This window comes from Melospiza melodia, chromosome 2 (genome assembly GCF_035770615.1).
Source record: "Melospiza melodia melodia isolate bMelMel2 chromosome 2, bMelMel2.pri, whole genome shotgun sequence".
Classification (NCBI taxonomy): Eukaryota; Metazoa; Chordata; class Aves; order Passeriformes; family Passerellidae; genus Melospiza; species Melospiza melodia.
In genome coordinates this window covers 4084385-4105109 of record NC_086195.1, presented here as the reverse complement: position 1 = coordinate 4105109, position 20725 = coordinate 4084385, and the positions used below count along the sequence as shown (strand labels likewise).

At 45.0% G+C, this 20725-nt stretch overlaps 1 protein-coding gene across 1 annotated transcript in view; it reads right to left on the bottom strand.

Annotated features, from left to right (window-relative positions):
* Nucleotides 1-20486, bottom strand: part of PCP4 (Purkinje cell protein 4) — a 58405-nt gene extending 37919 nt beyond the window's left edge. Inside the window, exon 1 of the mRNA XM_063180910.1 lies at nt 20386-20486. Within this exon, the coding sequence (XP_063036980.1) occupies nt 20386-20394 (9 nt within the window). The 5' untranslated portion in view covers nt 20395-20486. The remainder of the gene's footprint in view (nt 1-20385) is intronic.
* Between the last annotated feature and the right edge of the window lie 239 nt (nt 20487-20725).

The following is a 20725-nucleotide window of genomic DNA, read 5'->3' as shown; positions in this document are numbered from 1 at the left end:
GAAGAAAAGCAATAATTTCTGGGATCTGATAGGCTGAACAGCCCCAGCTCCCTCAGCCTTTTCTCCCAACAGAGGATTCCCATCCCCTATAACTTGCAGCCTGCTCCCTTCCTTCAGAGACTGCTGCTGGAATTCCACAGCATCTTTAAAGGCAAGCACCAGGACAGAAACATGGAATAAACTTTCCACCAGCATCAAAGAAACATCAGAGCTGAAATGAACACGAGTGCAGACCTGTAATAATTTTACAGTAAAACATGATAAACAGTTTTGCTGCTATGTTGTGTAGGAGGAAACAGAGTTTATGACTGCTTCGGGCTATATTAATTTTTAACTCAGTGGTTTTACAAAACACTAAAGACACATAATTAAAAATGTCTCCAAAAATCAAAGTGACTCCCAATTTGTCAGCAGAGGAAGTTCAAAAGATTTCTGCCATATGCTCCAAATCCCAGTAAGAAAAGAACAGGTTTGCTTTCCTGTTCAACTCTCAGAGGCCAGTTAATGTGGTATGAAAATCTGTACTAAATTAGTCCCCAAGGCGAGCAAACTGAGGTCAAAAGTGAACTTTGAGCCACGAGGACATTTCAAGAAGAATGTTAAATTACTGCAGCAGCTTTTTGACTCATTCTTCTAGCCCCTGCTGTACCCCCAAGCCTAATTTTTGCCTTTAATCTTACATTCTGTTCTTGTCTTGAAATAGCCTGACCTTTTCAGCGATGCTTTTAATTAGCACCTCAGTGTTAGGGACTGCAGCCAGGTGTTGATTAGAGAATTTTTGGGGGCAGAAGGGTTGTTTGTTTTATGGTGAGCCACAGAAAAGTCCAAGAGCAGGGACATGAAACTGCCAGAACGTTCTGACAAATGGGCTCTTCCAGATAATAACATCGTGTCGATGCTTCGCCTCAGTGCAGGGTCAACAAGGTACAAAAGGCTGAATCCCAGCAAAGCAGTGGCTGCAGATTTTCAACAGGATGTGTTTCTACATAAAAGAGTGGAAAAAAAAGATCCAAGAGTGGAGTTAAAAGAAGAGAAGTAGGTGGAAAGACAGCAGAAAAAGCGTAGACTGACAGGGGTGACACATATGAAATGTTATTTGGGATGTTCTGCATTGGCAAGGGGAGCAGCAGGGAAATTGTGCATGTCCTAAGCTTTTCCTAAGCTTTGTTTTGATACTCTGAGGTGTGACAAAAGGAAATACACAACACAAAAAAGCTGTGGCTTTGCCAGCACTGTGCCAAGCAAGCCTTCCCTCTGCATCATCACCCACTCCCCGTACAAAGATGTCTCTTTAAGAAACATAAATTGAATCCAACTAAACTATTTCATAATGAGCTTATTTTTTAATGGTATTCTGCTTTAATTAAAAAAAAAAAAAAAACCTCAGCTGTTTTAGCCTTAATGTGAAAAAAGTACTGAAAAAAATAAATTTCAAAGATTTATGGAGTTTATGATCTTTCTGCAATAAAAATGTCACTGAAAATATCTGCTTAGGGACTTGTGGTGTTTTTCAAGGAAGGAAAGCTTCCCAATCACAGCAGAATGATCAGGAGATCCATCAGAATCTAAATGAAAATCCAGAATTTAAGCAGGGACAAGAAGCAAACAGTGTGACCAGAGATGAGTGGCTACACTGCAGAATTTGGGATTTCAATATGATTATTTAGGGTAAGTTCTCCTTTACTGGAGATTTCTGTGTCAATACCTCTTTCTAACGTCATGGACCAACCTGAAACTGTGGCACTCAGCATTTCACACCCTGAAGTGTGAAAAGCATTACTCTTAGCCACAACACAGTAATAATTTGGTTTAGAAATGGATGAAGTAAATCACAATGCTTAAAAATAAAAATTAAGAGCAGGGAAAATTATGTTGCTGTGACAAAAAGATTTTGGTTGCTGAAGCTGCAAAGGATTCCAGTAATGGGACTGGAATTTTAGCACCACTAAAAAGTATTTTTTGGAATTATATATCAGAAAGCATGGAAATGAACAGCTGGGAGAGATAAAGCACCCTGCTGGAGAGCCAGACACAACTTCTATCATTTCACTCATTTCCTTCTAATTATTTCTTCCCCAAACTGGTCTGCAGCACAGACAGATGGCAAATCCCAAACCAACTCAGTGACGTTCAGGTTCACTCACATCACTCACCTAAAGAACATCTGCAGCCAGAGCTGAAGAACCCCTGACAGGAGCTGGGATGGAGCAATAAAAACTGCACAAGACATTTCACAAATAAACCTTCCTCACTCGTCTGCTTGTGCCTCCTTTACAAGTTCTTCTACTCTTCCACACATTTTTATAGATGTGGGACTAAATATTTATGAGATGGAAGTGTCCTTCAAAGGCCACATTTAAGGGAATTGCAGAGGTACAGAGCACCCAGCCAAGATTTGGTTGGAATGATGGATAAATCTGATAATTATTCTGTTACTTCTGTCTTACACATCATTGTGAGAAAGCACAGACTGCATTTCCTGAGCAGCCTGACAGAAAGAAAAAATATTTATCAATTTATACTTGCTCACCTCTGTATCCCCTGCTCCCTGCATGTTTCTCTACTCCAAGGGAGTTTTCTACAGCCAGTGTTCTGTCTGTTTTGCTTTGCCAGGGCAGCACAATGTTGCCAGAGCAAGAACACCAAAATCCATCTTTCCATACTGGCTGTCAAAGCTAAATGATCCCTGGCACTCTGACAACTCCTGTAATTATCCTCATGGGTCAGACACTTTTCTACTTGACTGGGCTCCTGATTGTCCCTGATTTTATTAAGGCTTTCCTACAGCTATTTTAATAAATTAAAACCACACAGGTGGGCTGAGAGGAGCCGATGGGATTCTAACTGCAGTGGCTTCAAGCTGACAGAGGGACAGTGAATTTTTGGGACTTTTTTAGTGACTGAAGGGACATGGTTATGCACACTGTCACCCTGGAAAGCACAGTATTATCTGTCCAAAATTACCAGGCCTCTGATAACTACAAATGGTGTTTGCAGTGTGGCCATTGCTGATGTGGAACACACATTTTTATTTACATGGCTACACAAAATGCACACAGAGTGCTTAATCACAGAGATGCTCATAGGCTTAGGGCATTGATTCAATTTAGGAGGTGTCATTTGTTCATTTTTGTCCAGACAGAACTTCTGGCTTGAGGTAAATGCTCAGAGTGTACACTGAGAGCAGGAGGTCCTTCAGAGCTGAACACACTTGGAACCGTGGAATGGTTTGGGTTGGAAAGGACCTTAAAAATCACCCAGTGCCACCCCTGCCCTGGCAGGGACACCTCCCACTGTCCCCAGTGTCCAGCCTGGCCTTGGGCACTGCCAGGGATCCAGGGGTGGAATTCCATCCCAGCCCTGCCCACCCTGCCAGGGAACAATTCCTCATTGCCAGGATCCCACCCAGCCCTGCCCTCTGGCACTGGGAGCCATTCCCTGTCACTGTCACATTTTCTGGAAAAATCCCCTTGCCCAGGATTTCTTCTCCTGGGAAGATGAGAAGCCTCAGAGAAAAAACAATATTGTCTTATTTGCTTCTCCCTGTTTTGCTGCTTTGGAATGTGGCTGGAGATTGTTTACCAACAGGTTTGATTGGTTCCATGTGAATTGTTTTTACTTCATGACCAATCACAGCCAGCTGTGAGGAGTCAGTCACGAATTTTTCATTATCATTCTTGTTGAGCCTTCTGTCTGTATCCTTCCTCTTTCTTTAATATAGTTTTAGTATAGTATTCTTTTAATATAATATAATACCATAAAAGAATAAATCAGCCTTCTGAGAACATGGAGTCACATTCTCATCTCTTCCCTTGTCCTGGAGACCCTCACAGACTCAACAATTCCCTGTGTGCTGTCCCTGCATGCCCTGGCAATTGTCTCTCTCCAGCTTTCCTGGGGCTCCTCCAGGCCCTGCAAGGCCACCCTGAGCTCAGCCCAAAGCTTCTCCTGTGCATGTGAACAATGCCAGCTGTGCCAGCCTTTCCTGCCAGCAGAGCTGCTCCATCCTCTGCCCATCCTGGAGCCTCCTCTGGGCTCTCTGCAGCAGCTCCAGCTCCTCCCTGGCTAGGGCAGATCCCAGCATCAATCAGGAGGCATCTGATGAAAATGGGCTGAAGGAATCACAGCCTGGGATAGAGGAACCTACTTACAGAGCTGCTTTTAAATATTCTAATAGCACAGAAAAGAACTTTAGCTGTGCCCCACTTTTGCCGATGCTGGGCTGTAATTTATAAATCAGCACAGTGAGAACCTGCTGATTTTGTATTCAGATTCCATATAATGTTGTAAACTGAATATTTACACCAACACCAAATGTAATCAACATAATTAGCACAAACAGTAGCTTGCTTAATATTTAGGTTATTAGCATATTTTGAATTAAAACATTATTTCTCCAAAGACATTGTAATCACAATTTCTAATTTTTTTTTTCAGAGGCAGGGATTAATGGAATCTTTGAAGTTAATTTCGAAAGCAGCTGCAAGAATGTATTTCCCAAATCCTGTTAATTACCATGCCAGCCATGAGAAGTAATCCTTTTTTTTTCCTTCCTGCAGGAAATGGAAGATTTGATCCAGCATGGTTTATTTACAGGGCTAACTCAGATATGGACAAGGAATTGAATTCAACTCAGCAGAATTAATTTTATGAGTGGAATTGGAACCTCAGTGTGGTACTGTGGAATTTCCCTGAATTGCACGTTGGGTTTTGTTCAGCAAAGGGCAAAGAGAGTAAAATCAACTACAAAAAAACCTTCTCAGAGCATTTGCCAAAAAATGACCTCATTTCTCACTTGGGCATGGCTGATACAGCCCATATCCCCATCACACTGAGATCTCCTCTTTATCTATTTCCAAGGTGACCTAAGAGGAATATTTCAATTACATAAAAACTGATTAAGCTAGATGGCATAAGTAAAAACTGACTGGTTTTATTTATCTTTACCTATTTTATTTATATTTATCTTAAGGTGGTTTCTTCCATTTTTTTCCTCCTATTATTTCTTATCTATTGGTAGCATCAGACCTGGCATTATAGTTCCAAAAAGGGCATTTTTGGGCAGGAAACCTCCCATTAGAGCCCAATCCAGCCACACCTTCCCATCCCCAAGGCCTCATTTCTTTGGAAACAATTGTTTGCAAGGTCACACGGGAAACAGGAGCACTGAAATTATTCAAGTTAAAAATAACTTTTCAGCAGAGCTGTGTTGAAAATAATCATTGAAATGATCCAGCTAAAAAAAAGAAACACATATTTCAACTGTTTCTGTTGATCATTTCAGTCGTGTAGTTGATGTCTCTGATCCACAAACAGTTGTACCAGGGCAACCTAAATTATCAGCCTTGGTGCCCTGTGGTGGTGTTCACAGAGGATGAGGGAAGAGAGGAGAATCTTGACTCCATGTTTCAGAAGGCTGATTGATTATTTTATGAAATATATTGTATTAAAAGAAAATTATAAACTATACTAAAGAAAGAAGAAAGGATTTCATCAGAAGGCTAGCGAAGAAAGGAAAAGAAGGATAATAAAATCTTGTGACTGCTCACAGCCTCGACACAGGTGGCTGTCATTGGTCATCAAGTAAAAATAATTCACATGCTGGGTGAACAATTCTCCAAATCACATTCCAAAGCAGCAAAACATGGAGAAACTGAAGTTACCCAGCTTCTCAGGAGAAAAGATCCTGGCAGAAGGATTTTTCAGAAAATAGGTCTGTGACAGGCCCCTGTGTAGGAAACACAGGCAGGGCACCTGTCGCAGACATTTTTTCACAGAAATCCTTTCTTTCAGATTTCTGCATTTTCTGGGAAGCAAGGGCCCCAGAAGGAGAATGTAAACAATTGTTATCAGCTGCTGTGGAATGCAATAGGATGCACCTATTTTGACCTGTGATTGGTTCATGTTCCCATGTTTATAATTAAGGGCCAATCACAGGAACAAGCTGGGGACAGAGTCCCTGGACACAACTTTGTTATAGATTCTTTCTTTCTATTCTTAGCTTAGGAAGCCTCTGCAACTTCTCTCTTTATTCTATTTAGTATAGTCATAATGCATTATATATCATAGATCAATAAATCCAGCCTTCTGATCAAGAAACAAGATTCTCGTCTCTCTCTCACCTCCAGCCACCCACTCAGGACACTGTAACAGGCACCTGATTGGGAACAAGAGAACTTTGGGATTTGGAAACAGCATTTGGACACAGACAATATCCTGGGTATCCTTTCATATCAGCATCCCCAGCTAGGAGGAATGTCCTAAGCCAATTAAGGGGTCAGAGTCCCTGCTTAGGCATAATATAACTGATTATGGAGAGTGGTTTTGTAGCAAAAATTTGCTTTATGTGTTATTCTTCCAAGCCCTTCTGAAGTTTTGGGTAATGCAATTTGCTGAGCTCTAAACCCAGCTGTAATTGAGTTAGAGGTTGTCTTCAAGGGCCAGCTTGGATTATTCACAGTGAAAAGTGGAGCTGACAAATTGCTTCATCTCTGATCATATTGGCTGTCATTAATAAAACAGGCTGCTTCTTCCCAGACTGCAAAAACTCTGGTGCTTGTTGTTTTGTTTTTTTTCTGTTGGCATGTTTTTTATTTCCAGTTGTACAATTAAAAAGAAAAAAGAAAATCTATTCTTACTTCCCTGCTGTTTCCCTATATATTTCAGAGTTAAACAGGTATTATCACAGTCAGCTAGACTGCTCTAGTAACTGGGCCAGCCAGGATTTTCCAAAAATATTAATTATGGCAGTTCCAAGCCACCATGCAAAGGAACTTTCTGCCTTCAGCCTGGGGCAAAGCCTTTGATTTTCAAGACCAAGTGGCAGGGATGCTTCTGCAGCACCGACTCCACTGCTGCAGCCACCCCAGGGAGCCGGTCTGGTCCCAGGGAGGGGCTCAGAGCAGCCCCCGCTCTTGGGATTTCTGCTGCTCAGAGCGACCCCGAGAAAAATTGCAAAGTCTCTTTTCCCAGCCCAGAGCTTGAAGGAGGAATCAGAGCTCTTCATTTCTCTGTCTCAAGGTTGTTTATTGTATCTTATCTATAAAATTCTTTCTCCTGTCCAGCTGAGGTCCATCCAGCAGGACAGTCCAGGCACTCTGCCTGTCCCTGGGTGGTGTTATCTTTTTATACTAAAATCTATGTATACAGAATCACAGAAATTCTAGGTTGGAAGAGACCTTTAAGATCATCAAGTCCAACCCATGTTCTAACACCTCAACTAGATCGTGGCAGCAAGTGCCACATCCAGTCTTTTTTTAAACTCTTCGAGGGATGGTGACTCCACCACCTCACTGGGTAGATGATTCCAGTATCTGACCACTCTTTCTGTGAAATACTTCCTCCTTAATTCTAGCCTGTATCTCCCTTGGCGCAGCTTGAGATGTGTCCTCTTGTTCTGTCTGTTGTTGCCCAGAGAAAGAGACCCCAGCTCAGCACAGGCACCCTTCAGGAGAGACCGACCCCAGCTGAGCACAGGCACCCTTCAGGAGAGACCGACCCCAGCTCAGCATGGCCACCCTTCAGGAGAGACCGACCCCAGCTCACCATGGCCACCCTTCAGGAGAGACTGACCCCAGCTCACCATGGCCACCCTTCAGGACAGACCGACCCCAGCTCACCATGGCCACCCTTCAGGAAGCTGCAGAGAGTGATGGGGTCACCCCTGAGTCTCCTTTTCTCCAGGCTGAACAACCCCAGCTCCCTCAGTCGTTCCTCACACAGCTTGTGCTCCAAGCCCCTCACCAGCCTCGCTGCTCTCCTCTGGACACACTCAAGCATCTCAAGGTCCCTCCTGAAGTGAGGGGCCCAGAACTGGATGCAATACTCCAGGTGAGGCCTCACCAGTGCTGAGTACAGGGGCAGAGTGACCTCCCTGCTCCTGCTGGCCACTCCATTCCTGATACTGGCCAGGAGCCATTGGCCCTCTTGGCCCCAGGGCACACTGCTGGCTCGTGTTCAGCCGACTGTCACCAGCACCCCCAGGTCCCTTTCCACCTGGGCACTGTCCAGCCACAGCGTCCCCAGCTTGTATCAGTGCAGGGGTTATTGTGGCCAAAGTGCAGGACTCGGCACTTGGACTTATTGAAGTTCATCCCGTTTGATTCTGCCCATCCAACTGTTCCAAGTCCCTCTGCAAAGCCCTCTGTCCCTCTAACAGATCAACACACGTTCCCAGCTCAGTGTCATCTGCAAATTTGCTAATAAAGGACTCTAAACCCTCATCCATGTCATCAATAAAAATACAATACAATATTTACAATGACTTTCCAATACCTATCACCTATGTTAGACAGTGAGCTTCTACTCTAAACCAATCTAAAAGTGCCAACATCACAGCAGAAGATGGAGGCCAAGAAGAAAAAGGAGAATGTGGGAACCCAGAACACCCCTCTGGCTGTCCTGAGCAGCCAAGACCCCTGCCAGGGGGCTCACAGACCCTGGCACAGAGCCCAAGACCCCTCTGATTTTGATTATGACCCTTGGAGCAAATTACCAACCTTAGATGAAGATCAGCAAGCCACGGCAGTTTAGCTAGAATAGTGAATTTACCACAGGGTGGAAAAGTAGATTTTGGGGTTTTTGGTATGGGGGTTATGGAGGCAAGATGGAGGGATCTGGGCGTGTCCAGCCTTTCTCCTTCTTCTTCTGGGCCTTCATCCTCTGCTGTGCTGTTGGCACTTTTAGATTTGGTTTAGAGTAGAAGCTCACTGTCTAATATAGGTGATAGGTATTGGAAAGTAATTGCAAGCATTGTACACGTAGTTTTTAGAATAAAGACATAACACCACCCCGGGGACAGGCAGAGTGCCTGGACTGTCCTGCTGGACAGACCTCAGCTGGACAGGAGCAAATTTTTTACAGATAAAATACAATAAACAGCCTTGAGACCAAGAAATGAAAAGCCCAGACTCCTTCTTCAAGTGCCAGGCTGAGAAAAGCTACTTTCAAACTCTTCTCGATGTCATTCTGACAAGCTAAAGAGCCCAACAGGAAGTCATGCTCAGATTTCTCAATATCATCCCTGAACCACCATTCTAAAAACCCCAAAATCTCCTTTGTCACCCCGTGATAAATTCACTGTCATTCTACTTAAACTGTCATGGCCTGCAGATCTTCATCTGAGGTTGGTAACTTGCTCCATGGGTCACAATCCAACCCACAGGGGCATCTTGGGCTCTGTGCCAGGGTCTGTGAGCCCCCTGGCAGGGTCTGGGCTGCTCAGCACAGCCAGAGGGGTGTCCTGGGTTCTGACACCCAGGGATGGCAGGAACTTCTCCAGGGTCACTCCAGCACCGGGGAATCTCTGGATGGAGAGTGTGCCCAGCCTTGGCAGCACAGCCTTGCCCAGGGGGATGACACAAAGTTGGCACCTCTGGCTCCATGCCACGGGCACATCCCTGCAAGGGGGACCCAGGATGGGCTGTTGGAGGTGCCCTGGATGTGGGGCACTGCTCAACAGAGGATCTGTCCAGCACTGCTCCCATCTGGATGGGGGATGACCTGCTGAGAGCTTTAGAGGAGATGCTTTGTTAAGGGGGGGATGTGGTTGAGAGCAGAGCTCTTGGCACTGGGAGCAAAAACCACAGCCAAGGGATTAGGAAGAAATCTGCCACAGTGAAAGGAAAATGGGCAGGGTGAGGCACAAGGGCACCCTGATGGCCACAAATCAGGGACAGAGATCAAATAAGCTCAAATGCAGCAAGCAGAAGACAAGTCAGGTCACTGCCTCTGTCCAAGAGATGGACAGAAAATTGGGATTTTCACAAATCAGAAGCTCTGACGACCCAGCAGCTGCTCAGGGAAATTGTTGCTGCGATCCATTTCATTGCTAACAGCAGCAGAGGAGATAAGAAAGCAATTTTCACAGAAAAGCTGTAAGAGTTGCCAGGTTCCCTGGCCCCAGCAGACAGACCAGGTTACCTGCCCTAGGAATAAATCCATTCCTGTGAGGGTGGGGAGGGTGGGCAGAGAATCTGTGGATGCCCCATCCCTGGAAGTGCCCAAGGACAGGTGGGACAGGGCTTGGAGCAACCTGGGATAGTGAAAGTTGTCTCTGCTCATGGCAGGGTTGGAACAGATCTTCAAAGTCCTTTCCAACCCAAACCTTTCTGTGATTCTATAAACTGTGTTTTCCCATTCAAGTTCAATGAAAATCTGTAAGTTTTCATTCTGTGATTCTATAAACTTTGTTTTCCCATTCAAGTTCAATGAAAATTTGTAAGTTTCTCCATGTAGCCCTCTTTCATTCTGTTTTCAGTCTCACATGATGAACCATGCTCCATTCTGCTTTGTGCCTTGCATATGAAATAAAAGAAAAAAGATTTACACCTCATTCACACATGAACATGGCAAAACGTGCTGCAATGCCATTAAAAATGGCCCTTAGGTGCTCCTACAAGAACAGCCATGCATTTTGGTAATAGTTTCCCATCCTTATCCTGTGACTAGAGAGAACATAGGTTCCTTAGAAGTTCCATGCAGAAAGCAGATTTAGATCCAGCTGTGCTGCCTGACACACTGCAGTCAGACAAAAGCATCTATTAAAGACTTACATGGCATGACTGCAAAAGCTATTGCTACAATTCAGGTAATTTGCAATTTAGGTTCTCTACAATTCACAATATTACAGTAGAAGCTTTGCTACCAATGTTCCCACACCTGCAGATCCATCCCAAAGTCCAATTCCAGGACAGAAGAGCACAAAGCTTCTGATGCACAAAAGGAATACAAAACAAAGCTCAGAATAAAAGCCCTGTGAGGAAGAGAGGATCTCCTGCAATCTATCCTGAGAGGTTCATTCAGCTTCCTCTGGGTGTTAGTGCTCTTCAGTAGCTTGCAAAATATGCTGAAGGAAAGAAGTGATAACTAGCCAAGTCTGACTGGCAAATTAAAATTGGCATCAAGCTGGCCTGCCTTAGGCATTTGGCTGCCCTGCTTAAACTGCAGCACATGTGTGCTGGCACATGCACTCCCAAATGTGCCAAGCCAACAATATGTTTGCTCTCTTCCAGGGGTGTGTATCTGTCAGCTCTGACTGCAGCAGTGATAAGTGTGAAGCAGCCATGAAGCCACATGGCTCATTTTCCTCTCCATGTCATCTGCCTGCCCAGCCATCCTTCCTCCTCCTTCCTCTCCATCAACCTAATGCTTCTAATTTCTGCAGTTTATCCTCTGACCTCACATTTTGTAAGTACTCTTTTAGAATTCCAAGAAACAGATTTCCATGTTGTTCAGATTTCCTCTTGGAACACTGCAATAAAATGTTCAAATAAAAGTCATTATTCAGAGCATTTCCATTAATGTTAAAATTATGTGCTTTACAGTCAACATGCACAGTATTCAGTATTTTAATACAAGAGTAATTTAATGCTGGCTATTGCAAAGAAAAGCCTTTTTCCTCCAAGGGAAAAAGAGAAACAAAAATCCCCAAGAGAAAAAAGAACACCATTTCTTGAAACATCAAGGCTAGGGAATGAAAATCACTACTATTCAAATGGAGAACTTGTGATTTTGTAAGGGTTATTTTTCTGCCTCTGTACCCTCTCCCCTAAACTTGGACTTCAGCCTTTTAAAATGTGTTCTCATATTTGTCCAGGCATTGCACCCTGATACTCACCTGGCAAACCAACCCTACTGCCTGGTGAGGCAAACATTTCATGGGAAAATGCTCTGATGTCTGTGAAAACCATTCTCACAAATCAGTGATATTCCTTCATGTCCTGAGTGTCACTAGGAAAAGGTCTCATATCCATAAAATCCCCAAGAAATCACTGATGTCCTCAGATCTGTTAATTTTTGCTTCATCTGCTGTTTCACACTTGCATTTGGGGAAAAGGCTGTTCAGACTGTGGTACCTGCTGGATAACCAGGCTGGTTTTTGTTGGTCACAGAGGATACAGAGAGATGCAAAATCATCCCCAGATATTAGCAGGGGGTGCTGTCAGCTTCCCAACACTCTGCCCAGGGATTTTGAAGCTGTGCAGACCCCAAGTCTTCATTTAAGATCCCTTCCACCCCCTGATTCACTCCAGAAGAGCCCATGAACTCTTCGCAAGCTGATTTAGCAGGATTTGTCCTATTTCTAGGGTCAGTCCTGGCCAGAGCTGGCTTGGGCATTTCTGAACTGGGCTCCATCATTCCCAGAAAAGGTGCACCCAAAATCCCTCCAAATCCACCCACAGCAGTGTGTGCCAGGATCCCCACAGGGATCTCTCCCTTTTACCTTTAGGAGACTCCTGTTGTGCAGCAATCCAACATGAACCTCCACAGCCCTGTGTCACAGACATTTCTCCACAGAAATTCTTTCTTTCGGATTTCTGTGTCTTCGGGAGGCCAGAGGCTCCAGAAGACAAGGTAAACAATTATTATCAGCAGCTGTGGAATGTAACAGGGACACCTTGATTGGCTCAGTTCCTATGTTTAATTAAGGGCCAATCACCAGTGCAAGCTAGGGGACTGAGTCCTTGGCTACAACTTTGTTGTAGATTCTTTTCTATCTATTCTTAGCCTAGCCTAGCTGCTCTGCAAACCTCTCTCCATATTCTATTAGCATAGTCATAATGTATTATATATAATATCTTAATAAATAAGCCTTCTGATTCAAGAAACAAGATTCACCGTCTCGCTCTCACCAGCAGCACCCACACAGGCACGGTAATAGCCCTGCTCACTCCTCCCAAGTCTAAACCATCATAAATTAATCACATTTCAGGTTTCTCTGGTTCTACTGCTGCAGTTTTCCACTTCTGCTGGCACCACTCAGTGGCCCCACAACCCACCAAGATTCCAAGTGCCAGCCAAGAAACACCAGGTGAGGCTGTGACAAAGCAGCTCAGACCTTTCTGTCAGGCACGTGGACACCCAGACTCAATGGTAAAGATATTAAATACCTCTAAATAATACACCTCTAAACTTTTTGGCAGAGCTAGAGTCTGTCTCCAAGATTTGACGCCACCCTTCTCAGCAGCTCCTCGTCTCAGCCCAGGATCTCTGAGGTCTCCAAGGTCAGACAGAAGGACACCAAATTGTGCAAGTTTTTTTACTTTCTTTTTTTTCCTTTCATCTCTCACAAAGGAGCTCTCTAACATCATTCTGTCTGCTGTTACAGCACTCCCAGTGTCAGCTACACCACTGGTTAAGGTCAGATTTCATGCACTCCAGACTAAGGTGATAATGCAAGAACATTCAGTGTCTATAAAGTAATACCTTTCTTTTTAAGAGGAAAGACAGTTCAGCTGTAACTAATATTCAAGTCATGTAGGCAGACAATTTTCATTTCTTTTCTGACTAAACTTGTGCTTCTCCCTCCAAATTCCATGTTAGTGCATAAATAAGGCTTTATCCCTCCTGGTATGAACTGATGAGGTGAGACAGCACCAGCCCAAGCCCTGCTCTGGGTGACACTTGCCCAATTCACCTCTAAGCAGACTTAGAGGAAGCAGACATGGAGAGTGGGGATAAGCTGTGACCCCAAATCCTGTCATTTATAATATTTCACAACTGATTTCCTTTGCAGTTACTTGCCATTTATCTTCCTAACAAGACTAATGTTTATAGTCTGTCTTCCACATCTTTTTTGTAAGACAGCTAGAGATTGGTTTCTGAATTAAAATTAGAGGGCAGAGTTAAAAAGGGATTATTTATGATTTGACCTAGTTTATAGGTATGTACTGTGGTTTTTTTTTTTATTTATTTAGAAACTCAATACCCAAAAACTGAAGAAGCAGAAGATGTTTCCTTAGAAAAGAGGAGGAATGCATGTTTACCTCCATGAGAGGACCCTGTGCCTTGTAGGGAATGTGGTACATGGCTCAGGGAATTGAGGGCTCTGTTGCCAAGTGAGAGGCTGAAGGAAGGAATTGTTTTCCCCATCCTCTTCAGCCAGTGGGGTGCCTCAGGACTGACATACCCAGTGTTTACCCACTCTGTTACAAGCTCTTCCACAGCAGAGTTAGAGGCAAAACATGCAAACACATTTTCCAAACCATCCCTACAAAAAAACTGAGACAGACAAGAGCAAATGGCAGTTTGGAAATCAATATTTTATTCAAATTAAAAAAAAACAAAACACAAAAACCCAAAAACCTTTAATGGAAATGGCACTGCTGTTCCTGCTGAAGTTAATGCTACTTCACATTTCATCACTAGCATGATCTAGATAATGTAATAAGTGTTGGATGATGACTCCTATAAGCTTGCCAATTCATTACAAATTTAGGGATATTGGACAGGAAACTAATATTCCTTTGCAACCTGAAATTATATTGTACTCTGAAGTCCAGCAGCATGAAGGTTGGAGTAAGTTACTCTTACAAGGAAACATGACACCAGAGCACACTATTAAAACTAAATGTCCTTTTTTTAGTGTGTTGCCTGAATCTGTTGGCATTCTATACATGGCAAGAAAACCCGTGAGCTTCTGCCAGTGTCATCAAATTAAGATCAATTTCCAACATCACTTCTAAGTGCTATTTTAGAAGATGCTTGATCCCACTGAAACCACACTGATGGAAAGAGTAGGCAAAGTGACAGATGTAAAACTTATTGTTCTCCCTTCTTCCTCCTCTTTTGAGCTGCAATTTACCACTCAGCTAATAAATAGATGTGAGTTAAAATTAAAAACTGATGTTCATGTGCTTATCGATCCCACCCCCATTCTGGAACAGCTGCACAATTTCCTCCTCCTCCTCCTCTCTGCCATGTTCTAGCTGGGGTTTTTGGAGCTGCACAGTTTCTGTACCCACTGTGGGTATGGATAAGGGAAATAATTAACAATTGGGGTCGTGGCAATATCTGAAAAATGCAACCAGAAGGGCCCCCCCAAGGTGAGGGGCTGGCTCAGACACCCACAGGGCTGGAAGCACCAGAGCAGAGAACTGGAGCTCCTCTGCACAAATATGGTGTGTCCTTCCCTTAAAACAGCAGTTCTCTGTCTAGTGCCATCAGGATTATGGTTGTATGATCCTCCCTTGTGTTTATGGGGTTCCAGGATGCTGAATACCATTTCAATGGAATGGTTTCAAGGGAATTCAGGAGAACAGCCCAGGGAGAACCCCCCAGTTTTACCATTTAACCACGTGAAGCAGACACAGCTCCAGCCAAAAACCTCCACTGACACCTAACATTGCACACATTGCCTGTCCCTCTCCAACAGCCCCCTGCTGAACACACCTGCCCAGAGGGACAGGGACATGCTTCAGGCTCTCCCTCAAGGAAAGGACAGTCCCTTTGGGCTGTGGGACATACCCAAACCATGGGGCATCGCTTGTTTGGAAGGCTGCCTTGCTGATGGGTGTGTTACAGACACACCTCAGGCACTGGTGAAGCTCCTTTTTCAGAAGAACATCTTTAACCCCAGAGTTATCCCCTGCCAGCATCCCTGCTGAGCTGGCTGCTTGGACACTGCTGTGAAATGCAAAGCTGTGTTTCGTGTCAGGTACAAACAGGCGATGTGTGTAGCTGTGAATGCAAAATGTGTGGACCCCAACAATGGGAGAGCTGTGAATTCTAATAAATAACTGAGGAGAATAAAGCATGGGAAAAGGCCTTTGAACCTATCTTTTGTTTGCAATTAACCCTGGTTGATTTAGGAGCATTGGAATTGAAGTGTTAGGATGTTGCTTTTTGCCTGCATTTAATAATTTCCTTTTGAAGTATAATTTTAGAATATTCCTTGTATCCTTGAAACTATAGCTTTGGAATATATATAAAGGAAATGTGCTTATCTCATGCCTTATTGAAGCAGAGAAAAACAGCTTGAGAAAGGAAGATGAACATCACCTCAAGGGTTTATGGTTTCGACCAAAGGGAAACTGGACCGCCACCATCTGGGATCCTCCTTTTGAGATCCATCCTGAGAAACTGAGATCACAACAGTGTATAGAATCATGATGTAATAATTGGGAATAAAAATTGCTGATGAGTAAAAAAATTGGAAATAGAAACTGCTGAAAAAGCTGATGGGTACCCCTATAAATACCTGTAACCATCAATTATCCGTGTGCAGTGTGAGGGAAAACTTCCCCCACTGTACCTAGCCCTGTATTGCTCATACTTTTAAATTTATTATTAATTTTAATAATAAATTGATTGCTGCTTGAATATTGGCCTAGTCAAGCTTCTTATTCATAACAGCTCCCAGTGAGGGTGGTGTGAGCTCCAGAGCAAAGATTCAGCTGTCCAGGCTGCCGAGCAGAGCTGCATGACCCACCAGGACAGCTCATCCCCTGCACCTCCCAGTTACAGGACACACAAACACCCTCCATGAGGGTGGGCACAGCACAGCAGGGGCTGCAGGGTTCCAAAACCACCCTAAGCCAAAAGGAAAGAGCCTGGTGTAGCTCAAATAAATAAAAATTTAGTGTTCTTTGCTTTCAAAGCCTGACCAAAAACTCCACATTTCAAGATCAAGTCCCCAACTCTTCACCTTCCCAACTAAGAGTCAGATCCTTCCAGCACTCTGAATTTCACGTGCCTGGTTGCTTGACACCTGTTTGCAAAGGAAAGGCAGAGTATTCTCGCTGCTGTCTGGTCAGCAGGCTGGCTCTCAAGGATAAAAGGCTGCTGGCACAAAGTACACACCACTGCCAGGGTTTGTGATCAGGAAAAAGCTGAAAAGGAAGCAGTTATTCATCTACCTGTAGTACACTTCTATTTTCTAGCAGCTAGCTTATATTTTTTCCAAGAAGGATAAGGACCTTTTCTGCAGGAAGAACATGGCATTCCTTTCTCTGCAGTATTTGTCTGAAAATGTGTTTAATGAGTTCCTTCTGCTGGGCACAAGTCTGGCCCTGTAAGTAGCCATTGGGAATGTGAGGTGTAAGAGGTGACCTGGTGGCTTTGAAAATTGTGATTTATCCTTCCTGCTGCCTGGTTTGGTGGCAGACATGGGTGGGAATTCCTTGGGAATGTCACAAGGATAAATCCCAATTTTCAAAGCCACCAGGTCACCTCTTACACCTCACATTCCCAATGGCTACTTACAGGGCCAGACTTGTGCCCAGCAGAAGGAACTCATTAAACACATTTTTCAGACAAATACTGCAGAGAAAGGAATGCCATGTTCTTCCTGGCAATCAGGAATGTTCTTCCTGCACTTCACTCACACTGCACAAGGCTCTTCCAGGGCAGCTTCTTCAATCATAGGTGCCTCAGGCAATCAGAAAGAGATTTCCCAAATGGCTCTCCTGAAGTCTCACACCTAAATAAGATGTGTTAAAGCTGAGTTGTCCCTACACCTGCAACACCAATCTGACCCTTTTAGAAAGGAACTAAATGCATCCAAGGCAATCTCTGCTGGAGACTCCTCATCCCTGAGCACTGGAGCAGCACCCAGGGCTGTGACAACACATTGCTCAAGTGCTCTCCTTCCTGAGCCCACAGCTGATTCCTGATGACAGCCACGAGCATTCCCCACAGGAGTGAACATGATAAAAACGTCTGTGTGATGGAATGCTTCTTGTGAAGCCTCGTGGCAGGGCAATACCAGGACCCCACATCATCTGCAACGTGTCAGGGTGGTCAAATGAGTGACCCGATGACAGGAGCCCCTGTGCTGAATGGAGTTTGTGCCAGACTGAGTCCAGAGGCTCGCTGGTACAAGTGCTGACTGTAAATTAAGATTTGGCACTGCTCTGTGGGCACATCACCCAAGATCTGTTCCCCAGTTCAGCCTGTGTGAGTGGAGATCTCTAATGGAAGCCAGGCTGCCTCTCGTGGCTGCTCATTGACAGCAGCTGATATTTCTCAGCACAGCTCCCCTCTCCAGGCTCATTAAAAACAACAGAGAACAGCCACAGACCTACAGAAAAGGCTCCCCAGATATCTGAGGACAGACTTTCACAGCTAAAGATGCATTTCAATGCACACTGACATTCCCAAGGAATTCCCACCCGTGTCTGCCACCAAACCAGGCAGCAGGAAGGATAAATCACAATTTTCAAAGCCACCAGGTCACCTCTTACACCTCACATTCCCAATGGCTACTTACAGGGCCAGACTTGTGCCCAGCAGAAGGAACTCATTAAACACATTTTCAGACAAATACTGCAGAGAAAGGAATGTCATGTTCTTCCTGCAGAAAAGGTCCTTATCCTTCTTGGAAAAAAGATAAGCTAGCTGCTAGAAAATAGAAGTGTACTACAGGTAGATGAATAACTGCTTCCTTTTCAGCTTTTTCCTGATCACAAAATGGTTTGGGTTAGAATGGACCTCAAAAATCATCTTGTTCCACCCCTTGCCGTGGGCAGGGACACCTCCCACCATCCCAGGTTGCTCAGAGCCACATCCAACCTCTCCCTGAGCACTTCCAGGGATCCAGGGCAGCCACAGGTGCTCTGCACCACCTGTTGAGAGCCTCACCACGCTCATAAATCACCCTAATCACTGCCCATAGGCAGGAAAGAAGTTAATTTTGCTGAAAATGAGAATTCATGCAAAGTCTCAGTAAATAACTCAGGCAGATGAAAGCTCTTTTCTGAGATTTCTGTGACATTTCCAGTGCTGCTCAAATCCAGGCAATTGGTAACATAAAGCAAGGAAAAAAAAACCACCTTTCCACCCTCCCAACACTGCTGTATGTGGGATAAGCTATTGAAGGCTCTAATTTGGCCTCTTTTCAATCACCCCATCCATAGATTATTTTTTTAGCAGATTAAACCAAAAATAAAAATATCTTTCAATTACAGCATTGCAAGATAAAACCACTGAGACCCCCCCCAACAGCAAACAGTTACCCAAGAGCTTCCTTTCTGCTCAGGGTATTTTTTGCCTCATTTTTGCAGTGAGATGGTTTGGGGTGGTGTAGTTGCTCTCCTCTGCCTTTTGGGGAAGAGCTGACAGCAAGAACAGCAGGGAGGCTTTTCTTCACTGGAGCTGAGGGTGATTAACTCCCCGGTTTTGTCACGGGAAGGACAGCAGCACTGAAGACAGTGCTCAGTGGCACGGGCACAGGATGCAGCTCTGCACCAGGGAAACATCTCCCAGCTCCAGGGGTTTGCTCTGTCAGGCACCAACAAATGCACTGGGAATAAAGAACCCCATGTGCTGGCAGCAGGGAGGATCTTTATCTTCACTGTGTCTCTTCAAATCCAAAAGGCAATCAGTCTAATTCAAATTATGAAAGGTAATTACTGAGCAAACACAACCAGCAAAAAGCTGGAAAAAGAATGCCTCATATAGTTACAGCAGCACCACCCAAGCATCACTCCTCCCCATGAGATTTCCCCCTAAATTATAAATTTAAAGTAAATTTTAGTGCTGCTGCATCTCACAGCACACTTCAGCCAACCTGGGCAGCAAAGTCACAGTGGCTGAAACATTAAAAAAAAAGGCAACAAAACCCCCAAACCAACACTGCAGGAACTCCAGCCAGGTGACAGAAATACAGGCAGCAGCAGAGGAGAGGATTCTCATGTGGAGATCCCTGTGCCTGATCCCTGCAGGCAGCAGAGATGAGGATTTCCTCTGCTCTCCCCACCTGGCATGACCTGAAAGCCAAACTGTGAGGAGCTGCTCCTCACAAACCCCTGCACCACAGCCCAGGCTGCTCCTGCTTTTCATCTCTGCTTTGCACCTCCACAGCTGAGTGTAACACCTGCACAGCACAGAGTCGCAGCTCATCCCGTGTCCCTCTCAATTCTGCTTCTAAAAAAAGGAAAATCCCATTTGTTAATGGAGTAGCAGGTGTTTTGTAACAAACAGCCTCCAAAAATAGGTGCTGGGTTTCAGGTACCTCTGCTGACTCCCAAAGAATGAGCCGAGCTGGAGAATGTGCGATCTCTCAGCTGAACCTAAGGAGTCGTTCTATCTAACAATACATTTAGCTAAAAACATTCTAGTTTGAACTTTTCACTGCAGAGGAAGAACAAGAAAAAAAAAAAAAAAAAAAAAAAAAAAAAAAAAAAAGGCAAGCAAAGAACCCCACAAGCGCAAAATTCCAGCTTATTTATTTACAAGGGTACAAGTGATCCTTACATGTTTGGCACTATTTACATTTTTTCGCCTCGATTGTAATCCCTCTCAGGACGCTACTTACAAAGTTTACATCAGCACCCAACCAAAACCAGGGCGGTTTTTTCCATGAGCTCTCCAGTGGGCAACTTTCCCACAACTTAACTAAACCCTCTTTTATACACAGGAAAGCGCTGGGTAGGTATAAAAAAATCATCGCGGATCTGTAATTAGGACCCCAAAGAGCAAACCCCCACCTTGCCTCACGCTCTGCAGGTGCGCGCACACCTGCGGGGATGCGCCGCAATGGGAGATGTTGAGACCCCCTCAGGGGACCTCCGCAGCGTCCCCAGCCCGGGATGCCCGCAGTGTGGTGACACTGACCCTGTGTCCTGCCCTGTCCTGCTCCCCCCGTTCCCGCTCAGCCCGGCTCACCTCGCTCATGTCGCGACAGTGTCCCGGTGTGACAGTGGCAGCGGCCCCGCCGGCGCTCAGCGCTCCCGCCGCGCCCGCGACGCGCCCGTTAAGAAGCGGCGCCGCGCGCCCGGCCCGGCCCGCGCCGGCCAATCAGCGCCGCGCGCGCGCGGGCCCCACCCAATCCCGGCGCTCCCCGCCATCCCGAGAGCGCGCGGCGCCCCCTGGCGGCCCTCAGAGCCCTCACGGCCGGCAGCGCTCCCCGCGTCCTTCTCCTCATGCTCCTCTTATTTTCCTTCTTTTCTTCCTCCTGTTCCTCCTTTTCTTCCTCTTTTTCCTCGTCTTCCTACTCCTCCCCCTT